This window comes from Camelus bactrianus, chromosome 12 (assembly GCF_048773025.1).
Source record: "Camelus bactrianus isolate YW-2024 breed Bactrian camel chromosome 12, ASM4877302v1, whole genome shotgun sequence".
Classification (NCBI taxonomy): Eukaryota; Metazoa; Chordata; class Mammalia; order Artiodactyla; family Camelidae; genus Camelus; species Camelus bactrianus.
In genome coordinates this window covers 60,012,446-60,028,816 of record NC_133550.1, presented here as the reverse complement: position 1 = coordinate 60,028,816, position 16,371 = coordinate 60,012,446, and the positions used below count along the sequence as shown (strand labels likewise).

The 16,371-nt window shown below is 49.4% G+C and overlaps 1 protein-coding gene across 1 annotated transcript; it reads left to right on the top strand.

Annotated features, from left to right (window-relative positions):
- The first annotated feature begins 274 nt into the window (after positions 1-274).
- LOC105061982 (apolipoprotein L3) lies at positions 275-15,640 on the top strand. Its single transcript, XM_074375475.1, has 4 exons — positions 275-413; positions 8,852-8,960; positions 10,663-10,783; positions 13,852-15,640. Exons 2-4 carry the CDS (start codon positions 8,930-8,932, stop codon positions 14,711-14,713), a joined length of 1,014 nt encoding a protein of 337 aa, XP_074231576.1. The 5' UTR covers positions 275-413; positions 8,852-8,929; the 3' UTR covers positions 14,714-15,640.
- The last annotated feature ends 731 nt before the right edge of the window (positions 15,641-16,371 follow it).

Below are 16,371 nucleotides of genomic sequence, written 5' to 3'. Positions count from 1 at the left end.
GTGGGCTGGGGAGTGTGGGGGCTGGAGCGGGCAGAGGGGACTGGGAGGAAGCCCGTGGGGTCAAGGAGTGATTTGCCCTGGGCTTCCCCGTCTGTTGGTGGCAGGTTGTCCTTTACAGAGACTGAGGCAGGATGGACTGAAGCTAGAAGGATCTGGAATTTCAGGTCTGGTGTGGTTTTCTAAGAAGTCAGCAGGGAGGGAGGCAGTAGCAGAGGGTGGGGCCTGGTCGGCCAAGTCTATCCTGTAAGCAAATCAGGTACCAGTGCTTTCACTTTCCCTTTCGATTTTGGGGGTATATCTGGGCCCAGAGGAGGCTGTGTCTGGTTATTCCGCAGACGCACAGCTGGTGACTGGATCCGCGCAGCTGAGAACATCTGGGTCTGGTTCACACTCAGCCAGAGCGAGACTCCTGGGTAAGCAGACCCCCATCTCCCCATCCTCACCATGTGTCTCTGAGAAGAGGGTGCTGGTCACTACTTAATTGTGACTGTTTTGGAGAAGAAGGAAATGGAAGCTCAGGGAGAAGAGGTGAGGGGCCTGGGACCACAGGGTAAGCAGGGCAGAGCCTGAATGTGGAGGCAGGTGGGTCTGACCTCTTCCTCCTGCCCCCTTGGCCCCAAACAGAGCAGAGGGAGGGCAAAAACTGCTCAGGTGGCTGATACGTGAGTGGTGACAATAGAAGGAAGGTGGATGTTGGGGGCTCAGTACTTTGAGAAATTTGGGCAAAGCAGAGAAGGTGGAGGAGGGGGAGTCAGAGTCCCTTGTCTTTGTGGCCAGGCCACAGCGAGGCCATCCCCGGGGTTGTGCATAGAGGCTCAGGGGGCCAAGGATTATTTCTGAGATACAAGGAATCAAGGTCTTTCCCCCCACCCTGTCTCTGAGTGCCTGCTCAGTGCCCTGGAGGGAAACTGAGGCCTGAGATGGGAGGACAGGGGACCAAGCAGGCAGGCAGCAGGGAGTTTCATTCCCAGGTGCCCCGGGTGCTCCCTCAGGACTGTGTGAGGTGGGAGCTGTAGGAGGTGGGCTGTGAGGAAGGAGGCCCGGAGGGAGGAAAGGAGCCAGGCCCCCTGCACAATCCCACAGCATGATTCCTGTGGGCAATTCCCTGTGCTCTGCAGTGTTAGCACAGAATTCCCGGCTGTAGACTTGTGTCAATGAAAATAATCATTAAATGACATAAAATAGGAAGAGAAAAGAGTTTTCTTTAAGCCAAAATGAGAACTATACCACAGAAGCCAGCCTCTCAGGGAACTTTAAGGAAGCGCTCTGGAGAAGCATGATTTTCAGTGCAGTTTTATGTCTTGTCCAAACAAAGAATATCAACCAACTCAGAGAAGCATTCTTTCAAGGTTTCACAAAGCAGATCAGAGCAGCCCGTCCACAGTGAGTCAGCGTGGCCTTGGCACCTGGGAAGGGAGGCCCATCTCCCAGGGAGGACCAGCACAGGTGTCCCAGGGAGGGGAGCGTTTAATCTTTATTTTTAACATGGACATTCATGGTCTGGTCAGTGTGACTTTTTCCTTAATAACTAGCTAACAGGGAGGATTTAGGGAATACTCTTGGGTTTCAGGATTTCTCTCCCTCTGGAGAAATGGCAAAGTCCACACAACAGAGCAGAACAAGAATCAGAGCCCAGCCCAGCATCCCAGGGTTGGGGCAGGTCTGAATCTGAGTTTCCCCTCATGAAGCAGAGGACAGTAACTGTTCCCGTCACAGGGCCGCTGCAGCAAATGCGGTCCTGGGTGTGAAGATGGTTTCCGATGGTAAAGGGTTGAGGTGCTGTTGTGCTTTTCCCCAAAGGCTGGGTTTTAAGGATTTATGTTTTACAAATGTACTTGTGATAAAATATACATAACAAAATTTAACATTTCACCTCTTTTAAGTGTCCAGTTCAGTGACATTTAGGGCATTCGCATTCAGCAGCACCATGCAGTCACTGAATGTTTACAGCTTGCAAACCTGAACCTCTGTCCCCATGAAACAATAACTCCACATCCCTCTGCCCTCCATCCCTGGGAAGCACCACTGTCCTCCCCAACCTCAGGAATCTGGTACTGTACGGACCGCGTTTGAGAGGAATCAGTGTTTGTCCTTGTATGGGCGGCTTCTTTTTTGTTGTTGTTGTTGAGTTATAGTGAGTTTACAAAGTTGTGTCAGTTTCCAGTGTAGAGCACAATTTTTCAGTTATACATGAACGTACATATATTCATTGTCACATTCTTTTTCCCTGTGAGCTATGACCGGCTTCTTTTTCCAAATTCATTGGTTAATGTAGTAAGATATGCGTGACCTCTCATTTACCACCTTAGCAGTTTCAAAGTGTGCAGCTGCGGGGTAAATACATCCAGAATGTTGTGCCACCGCCACCACCATCCACAGCTCCACGGCCCTTTCATCTTGTAAAACTGAGACTTTGTCCCCAAAACACTGACCCTCCCCCCTCCCACAGACCCTGGGAACTCCCATTTTACTTTTTGTTTTTTCCTACCTTTAGTCTCTAGGAATTGGTTTAACCTGGGTGCCTCATACATGGAGAATCCTATGGTCTTTGTCCCTTAGTGACTGTGTCCTTTCACGGAGCATAATGTTCTTCAGTATCCTCCACGTTGTAACACATGTGCGGATTCCCTTTATTTTTCATGTGAATTACATTTCACTGTATGTATAGACCACATTGTTTTTCTTGTTCATCCATTGACAGAAATTTGGGTTGCTTCTAACTTTTGACCTTTGTGAACAATGCTGCCAGGAACATGAGTTACAAGTGTCTGTTGAAGACTCTGGTTTCAGAGGGGAGGGTACAGCTCAGTGAGAGAGCGCGTGCGTGGCATGGGTGAGGTCCTGGGTTCAGTCCTCTCTGCCCCCATTAAGTGAATAAATAAACCTAATTACCTCCTAACCAAAACAGAAAATGCCTCTCAAAAAGAAAAAAAGGCTCTGCTTTCATATCTCTGGAGTTTAAACCCGGAAGTGGAATTGCTGGATCATATAGAAGCTCTGTATTGAATTGTTTGAGGCACTGTCATACTGTTTGCCCCAGAGACTGGGTGCTGTTATTTTTAAGGCCATATTTAGGCACAACTGGGAAATCAGACAAGGATCTCTTCGGTCTCCTAACTGCTAGGAGGATGGAGGTTGGTGCCCACCCCCCCCCCTGCCCCGCATACGTCCTGGAGATGCCCCGGGGTGCGTCTGTCACCGCCCCCTCTCCACCCACCCCCACCCTTCGCCTTCCTGGTTTGGGGTCTGATGACCTTGGTTCTTCTCTCTGGGAAAAGCTCATTTACAACATCCTAGTAACTAGCTGAGTGCCTTTCAGTTTAAAGTCACTCATCCAAATCAATTACTCCATTCCCTGTTGTAAGTTAGAATCCGAAATCTGTTGTTATCACTTAGGATGTGTCCAGTTCTCTTCAACATTAGCAGTACATGGAAATTGAACACATATTTGTCTTGACTTCAACATAAAAATATTAACATGATGGGCTGATTTTATTTGTCATTTTTAGCCTTACCTCTGAACCTTCCTGAGATTGCAACAGATAACTCACTCAGGGCCTGATTTTCCACCTGAGGAGAGACCAATAGGACTGTCCAGTGAGTGATGCTGGCAGCCTGGCAACGAGGGGCCGAAACCCGTTCCCGTGAGGTCACCAGTGAGGTCAGCGTGGAGGGCAATTCCCTGTGCTCTGATGCCTGAAGTCCCTGTCTCTGCTAGCCAATGGGATGATCTCTAAAGTCCCCATTGTCGCCTGCTCAGTTGGAAGCTTCCTACCAACTCCCACTGTCCTTCTACAAAGGGACAACAGGCAGGTGGAGGTGGGTCCCTGTTCTGGAACACACAACTCTTAATGTCCAGGATGTTGGAGGCACACACACCTCCCCACGGGATGGAGAGACGGGGTGGGGCAGGGGTCAGTGGGGTCGGTGGCCCTGTGCCTCTTCCTCCTGACCCTTCCAGTCCCCACCAGGTGATGCTGGTGGCATCTGCCACACACTTTCCTGAGCAATTTTCAGGTGACTATCCCACCGAGTTGGCATTGCCTTCACAGTGGCTGAAGTTGCTGTGGACCAGATTTTGGCCTCGACCCTGACACTGGAGTTGTAGCCGTCCTGGGTGACATCTCTTGTCATCCTGGGGGTCAAGCTGAGTCTGATTGTATAGTCACTAGATCTTTGGGGTCTCCAAAGGGGGTGATCTCACCTCATGTCTCTGAGTGAAGACCTGCTTAATCCTCACATCGATTCGAGTCTATGCCCCCATCCAGTTGTGCGACTGTGAGACTGTGTTTATCCAGTCCATGCACCCTTGGGCTCCAATCTGCATGCTTATCAGGGGCCACTTATGATAACCAGGCCACGGCTCATAAGGATATTTAATTAAGTTCTGCAACCCACAGTCAACAGAAAGTCATGCCGCTGCAAGGGGATTTCTGGTAGCCGGCACACTTGTACATAAGACCGACGCAAACATATCCTCAATGGACAAAGTGTAGTTTCTGCAGGGAAAAACAAAATGGTGAAGCCCAACAATTTCCTCCACTTTCTCAAAGGTCCCCATATTTTAAAAACTGGTTTCAGTCTTCCATGTGGATTTATTGGCTCTCCGTGCGGTGTGGAGCTTTCCCTCCATCTACTGCAAGTATTGTGAACAGTACCTCCTGGTCTCGCATCATATTGGGACCCGGTTCATGGCATCTTTTGCAATTGTTCATTTTTAATGTCAAATAGCTTGGACTTTCTTCTATGGGTTCTGGTATTTGTCTCTTGAGTAGAAAGATTTCCTCAAAGGAATGTCATTATTATTATTATTTCGTTATTTCTTAATTGTTTTAAAGGAATGTTATTTTTGATATTTCTTCCAGTATGTTGGTAGTTTTTTTCTTTCTCGTTTACATTTCGATCCCTTTAGGACGGACTGTTGATTGCTTAGAAGCATGTTGCTCCCTCTTCCTCCCCTCCTCCCTTTGTCTAGCTTCCTCTTCTTCCTCTCCTTCAAGCAGGGTTTATGTAACAGGAAACTACCACAGTCACAAAGCAACACACCCTTTTTTGTGCCTTCAGTGGAGCCTCCAGTGCAGACAGGAAATGACCCCACCCTCCTCCCCACAAAGTCCCTGGCATAAGTAGGGGACCCAGTGGCAAGGGGCTGGAGGGAGCCTGGTTGGACACCCAGACCAGGCCCGGCCACCCTGGGGGAGCAGAGCTTTGGGAATGCCCTGCTCAAGACCTGGGCATTATTCAGACTTTAGCTGGAACCCATGTTTTTTTCCAGAATTCTCACTTCTTCTTTCTCCTCCTATAAAAATATCGTGGCAGGAGTAAGGAGACATGAGGAAATACAGGTGCTTCCTGCTACCTGACATTGGACAGACTGAAATTGGAAACCATTTGTAAACCTAGTTATCTTAGAACCCAGAGCATTAAGGTCTTACAAAGTTCAGTGATCCTTTGGAAAGTGGGAGGTGCCTGCAAATGCAAACACTCAGAAGTAGGATAGAGCTCCCAGAAGTCTATTCTGTGAGGCAGCTTGGGTGACATCTGTGCCAGACTCATCTGTTTTCTGCCAGAAACAGCTTTTCATCAAGACACACGAGGAAAACAAAGGGAATTACTTGACCACACGTGAGACAGGGCATGTGCTGTGTCATGGAGGAGCTGGTTGCTTCCTGTCTAATTACTGGGTCCCACCACCCATATTTTAGCCACGCTGCACCCCAGCAGGTGCGCCTGAGGCCCTGGAGCAGGAGGTGCAGTGGAGAAACTCAACACAAACAGAACCACAACTAGGAAAGCCCAACCTGCAAGGGGAGAAGGGAGAGTCCCTGGAGCAGCAGCTGGGGGTGGGGCCTGGGGCGGGGCCTCCAGGACAGGTAACCTGTCAGGTGGTGAGGAGGGGGAGGCCTTCCAGGGGGAGGGAGCGGAGCAGAGCAAAGACCACAAACACAGCCAGCCTTATCCTGGGCTCTTATTATACCTGTGAGGACCTTTACTCTCATTTCAGTCAGGGCTCAGGAGGGGTAGTTAGAACTGCCCTTTTGCCATCTTAAAAATTGCCGAAATGTCACCAACATTTGCTTGCTTTCCTCACCTCCCAAGGCAAGGTAGTCACAAACAGAAACAAAGACTTCTGTCGTATGTAAAGATCTGCCTTACAAAAAAATAATGAACTGGCAAGACACAGGATGGACAATATCATATATTTTGAATGTGAATAAAAATTGGCACAATTTTTTTGCATAAGTGTCTCAAAATGAAAAATCGTTAGATGTCCAACCCTCTGACCCAGTCATTCTATTTCTAGAAATAGCTTAAAGAAATAATCTCAAATGCAGGCAAAGTTTTATACAAGAAGAGTGTCCTTTGCACTATTATTTACCTATAGAATAAGAAACCGAAGCTCCAACAGTTAGGAGAGGACAGCAGATAGCACCGGGCACCCTCAGCGGAGCTCAGCAGCTCAGGGCGGGACCTCAGGAATTGCACCTGGGCCCAGTGGGACCCCAGGCCCTTGCGATATGAAGGACCTTGCAAAGCAAGGAGAGCATGGGCGTTGGAAAACTGTAGCACCAGGAAATTTATCCAGGCAGAAACTTGAGCACAGTGTGCAAGACATAATTTTGGATTCTTTTCACTAATAGCTTCTTACAAAAAATTGAATACAGTTCCCTCTGCTGTAGAGAAGGTCCTTGTTGTTTATCTATTACATACTTAGTAATGTGTTTCTATTAATCCCAAACTCCTAAGGTATAACTGATGCAGAAAATCAGATGTGGGACGTGAGGAGGGCCGAGTCCCAGGTCACCGTTGAGCCCCTGGGACGTGTCCCGCCACGTGTGGGTCCTTGGCTTCGTGCAGGAAAGAATTCAAGTGCGAGCCACCGCTGAGTAAAGTAGAGTTGTTTAGAGAGCTATGCACTGCATGGAGTGTAAGGCAAGAGAAAGGCAAGGAAAGAGGTGTGGGAATCGGGTGCTCAGGTTAAAGTAAAAGTAGGCACACACTCCCTAGACAGAGTGCGGCCCGTCTCCAAAGGGGAGAGAGAGCGCAAAGGGCCACTAGGCTGGGTGGTGTCACTTTTCGTGGTCTCAGTAGCTTCACAAGCCTACAGGTGGGATCAATCCAACTGCCCTGGGGAAGAGGCTGGGACTCCCAGGGGTTGGGCCACTGCCCACTGCTTGGCCTTTTGCAGTCAGCCTTGGGGCTGTCATGGCGCCTGCGGGCATGTTGTTTGATCATGCTGTTACAATGAGCACATAATGAAGATCAAAGTCAAGTAGAAGTGAAACCTCCTAATCCTCAAGGCCAACTAGAAGGTGAATCTTCCACCATTTTTGTTGCTGTCATTCCTTGAGTGGTTGTGCCCTGCCCTATTCTCTCCTGTCTCATAATGGAAAAGAATCTGAAAATATGGACATATATGTATGTGTATGTATAACAGAACCGCTTTGCTGTACTCCTGAAATGAATATTGTAAATCGACTACACATCAATTTAACAGAAGCAAGTTGTAAAAACGAGTTTCCTAACCCCCCTCCCCCACCATGCTGTATGAATGCATTTCATTTTTTTCTCATATGTACTATAAATATTTAATTATAACTCGAATCTATGTATTGATCATATACGAACCTCTGCTCAAGGAGCTCCAGGGGAACTGGGATACAGACACATGAAAACTAACACCCAGCATAACTGTGGGAGTAGCTCAGAGATGCAGAAAGCAGTAAGTACAATCGCTTTGGAAAACTGTCTACCAGTGCGAGCTCCAGTGTTGTAGGTATCTTGGGAGCTAGCAGGCCCACTTCCAGGGAAATATCCAGCAGAAACAGTGCACAAGTCCACACAAAAGATCGGCACCAGCATTTCCATGGCAGCTTTATTTATAATAGCCCCCAAATTGAAGCACCTCAAATATGTATTTGGAGCATAGATCAATAAAATGTGGTACATTCATCAAATAGAATACCTCGGAGAAGAGTGTACACTGTGTGACCCCATTTCTATAAAAGTTAAAAACAGGCAAGTTAATGCAGTGTGGTAGAGGGGAGCATTGCGGTTACCTTTGGGTGGCACAATACTGACTGGGAAGAAGGAACAGGAGAATTTGGAGGAGCTGCTGGGATGTTTGATTTCTTGATGTGGCTGCTGGTTACAGAATTAACATCGGTAAAAACTAATCCAGTTGTACCCTGAAGACTTGTGCCCTTTGCTGTAGGTAATTTATATCTCAGTAAAGTAAGTTTACATAAAAAAGACAATTTTGGAATGAGAAGAGTCATTTACAAATAAGCATATATCCATGAATAAATGTTATTGGTCATTAAAGGGAGTAGAGCACAGTCATCATAACTGGGGGATCTGGATCAGAAAGACTTGGGTTCAAGTTTGGGCTGCAGCACCAGTGGGAAAACTTGGGCTAAGCTAAGTTAAGGTGAGTTTCCGCAGTTCTGCGCATCATAGACCCTGGAGCAATATTAACTATTACCAAGTAGTTAACACAGCTGCTCCCACCCTCACGTAATTTGCAGAGTATTCCCTTCCTATCTTTTCTTCTGTGTTTGGTTTTATTGCTTCTACAACTTCCCAGGTGCCCATCTATTGTCTGAATAACCTCTCCTTGGGCCCCAACAGGACAACAGGGCTCTGACTTGGCTGGGAGGGAGCTGCATGATGTGAGGAACTTTCCCTGAATAGCCACCAGCAGAGCCCAGTAGACAGAGAAAGACGTTGGGTTGAGTCCACTGGCGCTGGTGGCCATCCCTGGGGAAATGGCCAGACCTGGCCCTTGGCTGCCCCATGTTACCAGGGCTCACTCATGTTCCGGTCCACAATCTGACTTCTCTTCCCCAAGGATGAAGCCACTCCTCCTTCGAGCCTGACGCAGACTGGTGAGCTGAAGTGACGACGCTGACACCCCGCTGCTGGCAGCATGACGTCAATAGGCCTCCTTTACTGCCTAGGTATTCAGCTGCCCCTTCTCTGGCTGCTTCCTCCTTGTGCCCGAGAATGAGGGTGGTGTCTCCAGGCTGAGTTAACCTACAGAGGAATCAAGACCCAAGAAGGGGTTCACAAGCATCCTTGAAGCCCCATCCCTCACACCAAAGGGATCTTTCCTCACAGCCTCTTTCTGGGCCTTCTCCTCAGGGGGCCTCAGCTAAGGTGCTCTCTCCCTCCCTCCCCCGCCACACAGCAGATACTATGGGTGGGACAGGGGAAGCCCTGGGAAGGAGGTGAGAGTAGCGTGGGGCATCCTGAAGCCAGGCAGGTGCAGAGAGAGGAGGTAGACCAGCAACCCTGGAGGCTTCTCCACCTTCCCCCTTTGTCCTGGGTCCTCCTGTTCCCAAACCCTGGGCAGTTACCAATCAAAACCCTTTCCTCCAGCTCTGCTGCCAGCCCAACCACTCTGCCAGGGTGAGCGGACCCCTGAATGGAACCCCAGTCTGGCCTTTGCCGCCTGCCACCTGTGTGACCTGGAGCACCTTCCCTGACCTCCCCTGTAAAATGAGAATGGTATTCCCACATGTTGTTCTGAGGATCAAATATAACGTAGGTCTGTGGCTGGGCCAGTGCCTGCCCCGGAGCAGGTCCTTCTGAGTGTTTTTGCTGTCCCTATGTAGTGGAATCTCGCTGCACCCCAGAATTCTCACCCCCCACCCCCATGGTTTCCTTAGGGCACCTGTTCAACAGGTGGGACTGCCTCAGGCAGGTACTGATTCCTTTGCCCTCAGATACCCCTGCAGACACCCAGGCGCTCAGGCATTTCCCCCACCCGCCTCACCCCAATCAATCAACACTCAGATTCAGTGCTGTGAGTTCCCCCCACGGAAGCCCTGCTTTCCTTTCACCCTTAGTGACGCAGGAGAGAGAAAACACTGAGGAACTCTCCAAGCACCGAGATCATCACTGTGTTTCCTTGACTCCTGTTTTCTAAGGACCACCTTGCCCCCATCACTGCATTGCTAAGCAACTAAATCACTCTGTCCCAGAGGCTGCCAGGAGAGCAAAGTGGCCCAGTGGAAACATAAGGGGGAGGGGGCGCAGAGTTGAAGCCAGGGGCCCCTGAGGAAGCCCCTCCCCGCCCGGCCTGGCTTCTGGGACTCGCAGGAGGAGTCTCTCACCTGGTACTTTGACTCAACGCTCTGGATTCTGAGACATTTTAAAAATTAAAGTAACATTGGTTTATGTAAGTTTCGGGTGCAGATCCTTATATTTCTGCTTCTGTATACACCTCTCTGTGCTCAGTACCAAGAGCAGGTAGGCTTGGTTCCTGGTGAGACCTCTTGTCCTGGGTGTCAGTGCCTGCTGCCTTCTGGTCCTGTTCTCACACAGTCCTTTCTCAGCGTGGAGAGAGAGCTGGACTGGCACCACTTCCTCTTCTAATAAGGACACCGCCTTACTGGCTTTGGGCCCCACACTTATGACCTCATTTAACCATAATTATTTCCTGAAATGTCCTAATTTTAAATTCAGTCACGTGCAGGGTCAGGGTTTGCACATATGAATTTGTGGAGGGCCCAGTCCTGCCCAAAGCACTGGGTGACTCCATCAACAGTACCCAGGGGAACAGTGCTCAGGAAGATGAACTGTAACCACTTTGTGCTGAAGACAAATCATGTTGCACTGCAATTTTGTCTAATTTGATTCTTTTTTCTTTCCATCTAGATAAGGAGTGGTTTTTTGAGGCTGTCATTGAGTGCCTCTGGGACATATTGAACAGAGAGGAACTCCTGCGCCTGCTGACTGCAGTCCTAGATAGAATTGAGGATGAGGAAAATTTATCAAGGTGACTTGTGTGGGTGCCCCAGGAATGTCATCTAAAGCCCCACCATGGCTAGGTTCCTCCTGGCAGGCACACCTCCTCCAGGCAGTATCCTAGGGTTGGGATCGAGGATTTCCTTCTCAATAATCCATGAGCAATTTTGCCTCCATGTCATTTGCTGGCGGTGAACGACCTCAGGTTGAGAAGAGATGAAACTGCAAGGAAGGGGCAGGTTATTGACCACGGACAAGTTACTTAACTTCTCTCTGCCTTGGTTTCTTATTGTTCAATTTTATTGTGAGGAAACTGAGATAATACACGCCAAGTGCTTAGCATAATGGCTGACTTGTAGTAGGTGCTCCGTTCATGTTAACTTTGAAGAAGCTTTTTGGGAAGAGATCAGGGCCAAGGTTCTTGTTCCTGGACATGAGAATTGAGCAGGACTTCCTTTGGGATGAGTCAGAAAATTGCTGACACCGTCAGTTTGTGTCCTGGGGGTTCTTTCTGACTGGAGCCCTGGTATCCCCATCTTAGGATTTGTGCAGACACCGCAGGACCCGGGGCCTCTAGGGCATAGAGGCTGGGGTGGAATTGAACGGAGCTGGGTTGGGTCCTGGCTCTATCCTGGCCCAACTCTAGGACTCTGAGCTTATGTCCTGGATCTCAGATTTATCATCTGTACAAAGGGAGAAGCAGTTCAATCTGATGGACTGTGGCGACGGCCTTAGAGTGAACCACAGGGTCACAGGTGTGGAACCAAATGCAGGCATGTCGGGCAAAGGTCCAGGGAGGCCTGGACCAGGGTCAGACCCAAGGCTCAGGATGGAGAGAGAGAGGTTCAGGTGGGGGAACTAGTAGAATGTGTTGGCAAAGGGCCAGGACCAGAGTGAGGGGAGTGACCCCTAGAACACAAAGCTGAAGGGGCTGTGAACCCAGCAGAGGTGCTGTGAGTGGGAGAGGGGACATTTCTTCCCTCCCTGGTGCTGGGCATAGAGGGCCCAGGGTGACTGTGTCCTCCACACCCTGCCTGGGGGCCCAGGAGTCTTCAATGCCATGTGGGACCCTCTTCTATTCCACATAGAGTAGCCTGACAAGTCTGAATGCAGTGTGGCTTAGTCATGACTCCACTGTCAGAATGAGGGGCTGCCAGTTTTGTGCAATTTGTGTGATTCTGAGGAGACTGTCAAGTCCCCACCAAACAGGATTATATTTCCTCTACCAGCTCATCCAAATGCAGGCCATTCAGGATTAGCAATTTATATGGATGTTTCATAAAGTCTTTTGAATCTTTTAGAGAGTCCATCGAGTTGCACATCGCCTTGGGGTACACGCAAATGAAGCTGTCCCAGCTGAGGTGTGAGTTAGGCTGGTGACACCTGAGAGCTCGGGGGTACAGGGTGGTGGGTTGGGAGTCGGTGAGGTGGGCTGGAGAGTCCAGGGGGACCCAGGGTTAATAGCCTCTCTCCTGATTCCCAGTCAGTTAGGGAAGTGGATGGACCCAGTGACCTTCACCTGGATGGATACAGGGCATCAGGCTGGGCAGAGGGCATAGGTCAGGGAAGTGATCACTAAGGACCCCTCTAGCTGTGAGTTTTGGTCTTCAAACAAATTCTATGTACGTGGTGCAGACAAACTGCAAAGCCTGAGTGCACAGTCCCCAGATTGTCCTACCTCTTGACAGCAGTGACAAATTTGGAGGATGCCACAAACCGCCCTAACGTTGGAGAATTCCTGAAAAGGCTGCACAGAACTCCCTGATAGCAGGCAGACTCCCAGGTCCTGTTTACTACAGGGAATGATGCGGGTTCCCAGCAGCCACAGAGCAGAGTCTGGGAGCGTTTCAAACATGAAGCTTCTCTTGTCCTCAGGACGCATTACTGTCCTGAGTTCAGTGTGTCAGTGCACGTGGGGCTCTTTCAACCAGGGATGCATACTGTGCTTAAAAAATGGTCCTGATAGACTTTAATATGATGAGGCAGGCAGCATTCACGACTGTGGTGACAGGTGTGAAGCCCATTGCTGTAGAAGAGAGAGACTGGGCTCAAGCCCAAATACAGCACAGACAACTGGGGATTTACAGCCAAGGAGCAGAGTGAGGCAGGAGTGGAGGGAAAATTACTGAGAGGAGACACCAAGGGGAGGGGATTCCTGTTAAACTTTCCTAACAGGATTCTTGCTAAAGGCAGGTCAAGGGCGGCTGCATCAAGGGTGGGAGATGAGGAATTGGATCAGGTATCAAAGTGATCAGACCTCAGAGTCGGGGAGTCTCACTACGTGGATTTAGCAGGGTTCTTGCTGAGACTAGGGGATAGGGGCCATCGGGGACAGGACAGGGAAGGGGAAGGTGGAGGCCTGGTTGAGAAGAGGACTCAGAAGAGCCTGACTAACGTTTGGTGAAGAAGAGAGTCTCAGGCACCCCGAGCCTCAGTGCACAGGGTCCTCCTGGGGCTCAATCACAGGCTGCCCGCCCGGCTGACCTGTGTCTCCAGCCTCTCCCACAGGTCAGACCAACACCCTCGTGTCTACTTCCCCCAGAGGTCAGGACTGACATCACATGACCCAGAGGCCCATCACGCATCACCCTGGCAGACTGTCAGCGGCCAGGGGCCCAGGCAAACCAGGGCACTCCTATCAGCCAGAACATTCTGGGGGCTTAGGGATCACTTCCCTTAGCCAAGGGCAAAAGCAGGTTGATTCCTCACTGCACCCTAAGCTTCTCTGAATGAAGGTTTCTCTGCTCCAGTCCCACTTCTCTGTGTTTATCTGCGGAGCTGCCGCTCTACAAGCACCTTGGAGGTGACGGTGTTGACCTGCCTCTGAGTCAGAATGTGTCTTACCAAATATCTACCACTTAAAAGTATCCTAAAATGACTTATGCTTTTTTCTGCTGTGTTTGAACAAATACAATGGAGCCTCTACAATGTACGAAACATGTGCATAGTGTTGATCCAAAAAAACTTATATTTGTAGAAGTCTTTTCTCTTTGGTTTATAGTAAAATGTCTGTGATTTATGCAGGATGAATCTTGTTGAGGGTATTTTACGGAGAACTCCAAAGTTCCTTTCTTAATCCCTTGACCTTCACTGTTACAGGGGAGAGTCAGCTGCACTACGCGAATGCCTGGATGACCTGAAGACACTCTTGGCCCTCAAGGTCAAATACAGCCTGCTAAAGGAGCAGCTGAATAGGAAGAGGTTTTTAAAGAAGTTTCCTCATATGAAACGGGAACTTGAGGAAAGCATAGGAAAGCTCCGTGCACTTGCAGACAAGGTGGACAAGGTTCACAGGGACTGCACTATCTCCCAGGTGGCAGCCGCCTCTGCTGGTGTTGCGTCTGGCATCCTGACCATCCTTGGCCTGGCTCTGGCACCTGTGACAGCGGGGGTCAGTCTGGCACTCTCGGCAACTGGGTTAGGGCTGGGGGCTGCATCTGCCGTGACCAGTGTGGCCACGAGTGTCGTGGAACGTGTTGTCATGTCATCAGCAGAAACTGAAGCCAATGACCTAATGTTAACTGCCATCAACAGATGGAAAATGGTCAAGGAGGTTCTACTGCAGAGTGGGCACAAAATTGTTTCTGCAGCACAGAAACTCGTAGAAGCCGTGCAACAGATTGAAAAGAATATCCGTGCCATCGAGGTGCTCAGAGCCAACCCTGGCTTAGCAGGAGATGTGCAGCGCTTCCTGACCACTGGGCAAATCTCAGTCCAAAGCGGCAAGCAGGTGCAGGAAGTTCTTAAAGGCACAGCTCTGGCGATGAGCACAGGAGCCCGGGTCATGGGTATGGCCACTGCAGGTTTCTCCCTTCTCTGGAACGTGGGCTTCCTCGTGAAAGACTCACTGCACCTGCATGAGGGGGCAAAGGCGGAGTCGGCTGAGTGGCTAAGGCAGCGGGCCCGGGAGCTGGAGAGCAGGTTGGAGGAGCTCACCCGGACCTACGAGAATCTGCTGTAGGGTCCAAGTCTCCCTCAGTCCCCCGACCCAGAGCAGTGCAGGGAGCAGAGGCATGTGAGTGGCTAAGATGCAGAGGTAGCTTTCAAGAGGGGGAAAGGGGACAAATAAAACTTATGGACTTAGGTGTGAAGGAATGTGGCATTTCTTGGTCTGAGTACAGCCGGGCAGCGGTTCATGCATGTGGTCAAAGAAAAGAAAGGGGCCTAAAGCCTGGAATAAGGGCGGAGGGGGAACGAGAGAGTAAGGGGCAGAGAGAAACCATGTATCGTGGACAAAGAAGACCCTGGGGGCCTGAATAAAGAGAGAGGATGGAGGATCAAGGAACAAGAAGGCTGCAAACAGAAAAGAATAGCAAATGGAGAAATCAAAGAGTTGGGACTGTTGGATGGTGGGAGAGGGGGCAGTGGCTCCTCTATCGCCCCTCCCCGGGGTCTGATGTCCCTACCAGAAGAGAGTCTTCCTGGTGGGGGTCCCCAGCCCTCCTTTTCCAGCATCAGTTCAGCTTTGACTTCCAGCAGGTTTATCTGAATTGGGCAGTGATGTCTTCAGTATGATGATGATGATGGTGGTGATGACACCCCAGGGGGTGGGATATTTGTCAAGTTGCCAGGTGCCCTGTGGGACCAGGGTGCACTGAGAGACCAATGAAGTTCCTGTGAAACATCAAATGCTGTGTTGGAATAGAGGTTGATATGAAAAACAAAATAAAAGAAAGAAAAATGAATCCAGATGCCAGCAACAGGACAAGGAATATTGTGATGTGTCCAGGAGATGAACTAGCTTGGGACCAAGAGATTCAGCCTCACTGAGCTTCAGCTTCTTCATCAGTTGAGGGTGGTGTGGGACCAGATATTTCAGATCCCCCTGGCTCTCCCCACCTTGTGTTCTATAACCCTTGGTTCAATACATATGCACTGATTCACTCAACCTTTCTTTGTTGATTGTCAGGCTCTCCTGGGCACTGTACGTGACTGCCCTTCCCTAGGAGCCTGTCTTCCAGGATCACAGGGAGCAAGTCCTCCGTCACTCCTCCTGCTTGCCTGCTGGGCTCCCACGCTCCCATCCAGTCAACCTTGATGATGGACAGTCCATCTTGTATGGGTAAATGTAACTTCCCTACCAGTCAATTTGTTTATAGAGCCAATTTTGAAAGTGCTAGGCTGCCTGGAAAAGGGAGGAGATTTGCAGCCACAAAGGGTATCATCATTGACTATTATTTCTCTTTGATTTGGAGATCTTCTGGTGAGCATTCTACAAGATGGTCCCTGTTGTTTTGGGGGAATACCCTTAAGAGATGTTCCCCAGCAATCCCACTCCTGGGCATATATCCAGAAGGAATTCTAATTAAAAAAGACACCTGAACCCCAATGTTCATAGCAGCACTATTTACAGTAGCCAAGACATGGAAACAACTTAAATGTCCATCAACAGATGACTGGATAAGGAAATTGTGGTATATTTATATAATGGAATGTTATTCAGCCATAAAAAAATGACAACATAGTGCCATTTACAGCAACATGGATGTCCCTGGAGAATGTCATTCTAAGTGAAATTAGCCAGAAAGAGAAAGAAAAATACCATATCATATCACTCATATGTGGTATTTAAAACAAAAAAAGAAGAAGATAAATGTACTTAAATATAACAGAAACAGA

Bases quoted from the DNA above. Each gene is read 5' to 3' on its own strand.
- LOC105061982 (XM_074375475.1), top strand. From the start codon at position 8,930: ATGACGTCAATAGGCCTCCTTTACTGCCTAG. The intron at 8,961-10,662 runs GTATTCAGCTGC...CTTTCCATCTAG, and splicing joins AGGCCTCCTTTACTGCCTAG to ATAAGGAGTGGTTTTTTGAG. The intron at 10,784-13,851 runs GTGACTTGTGTG...TCACTGTTACAG, and splicing joins GATGAGGAAAATTTATCAAG to GGGAGAGTCAGCTGCACTAC.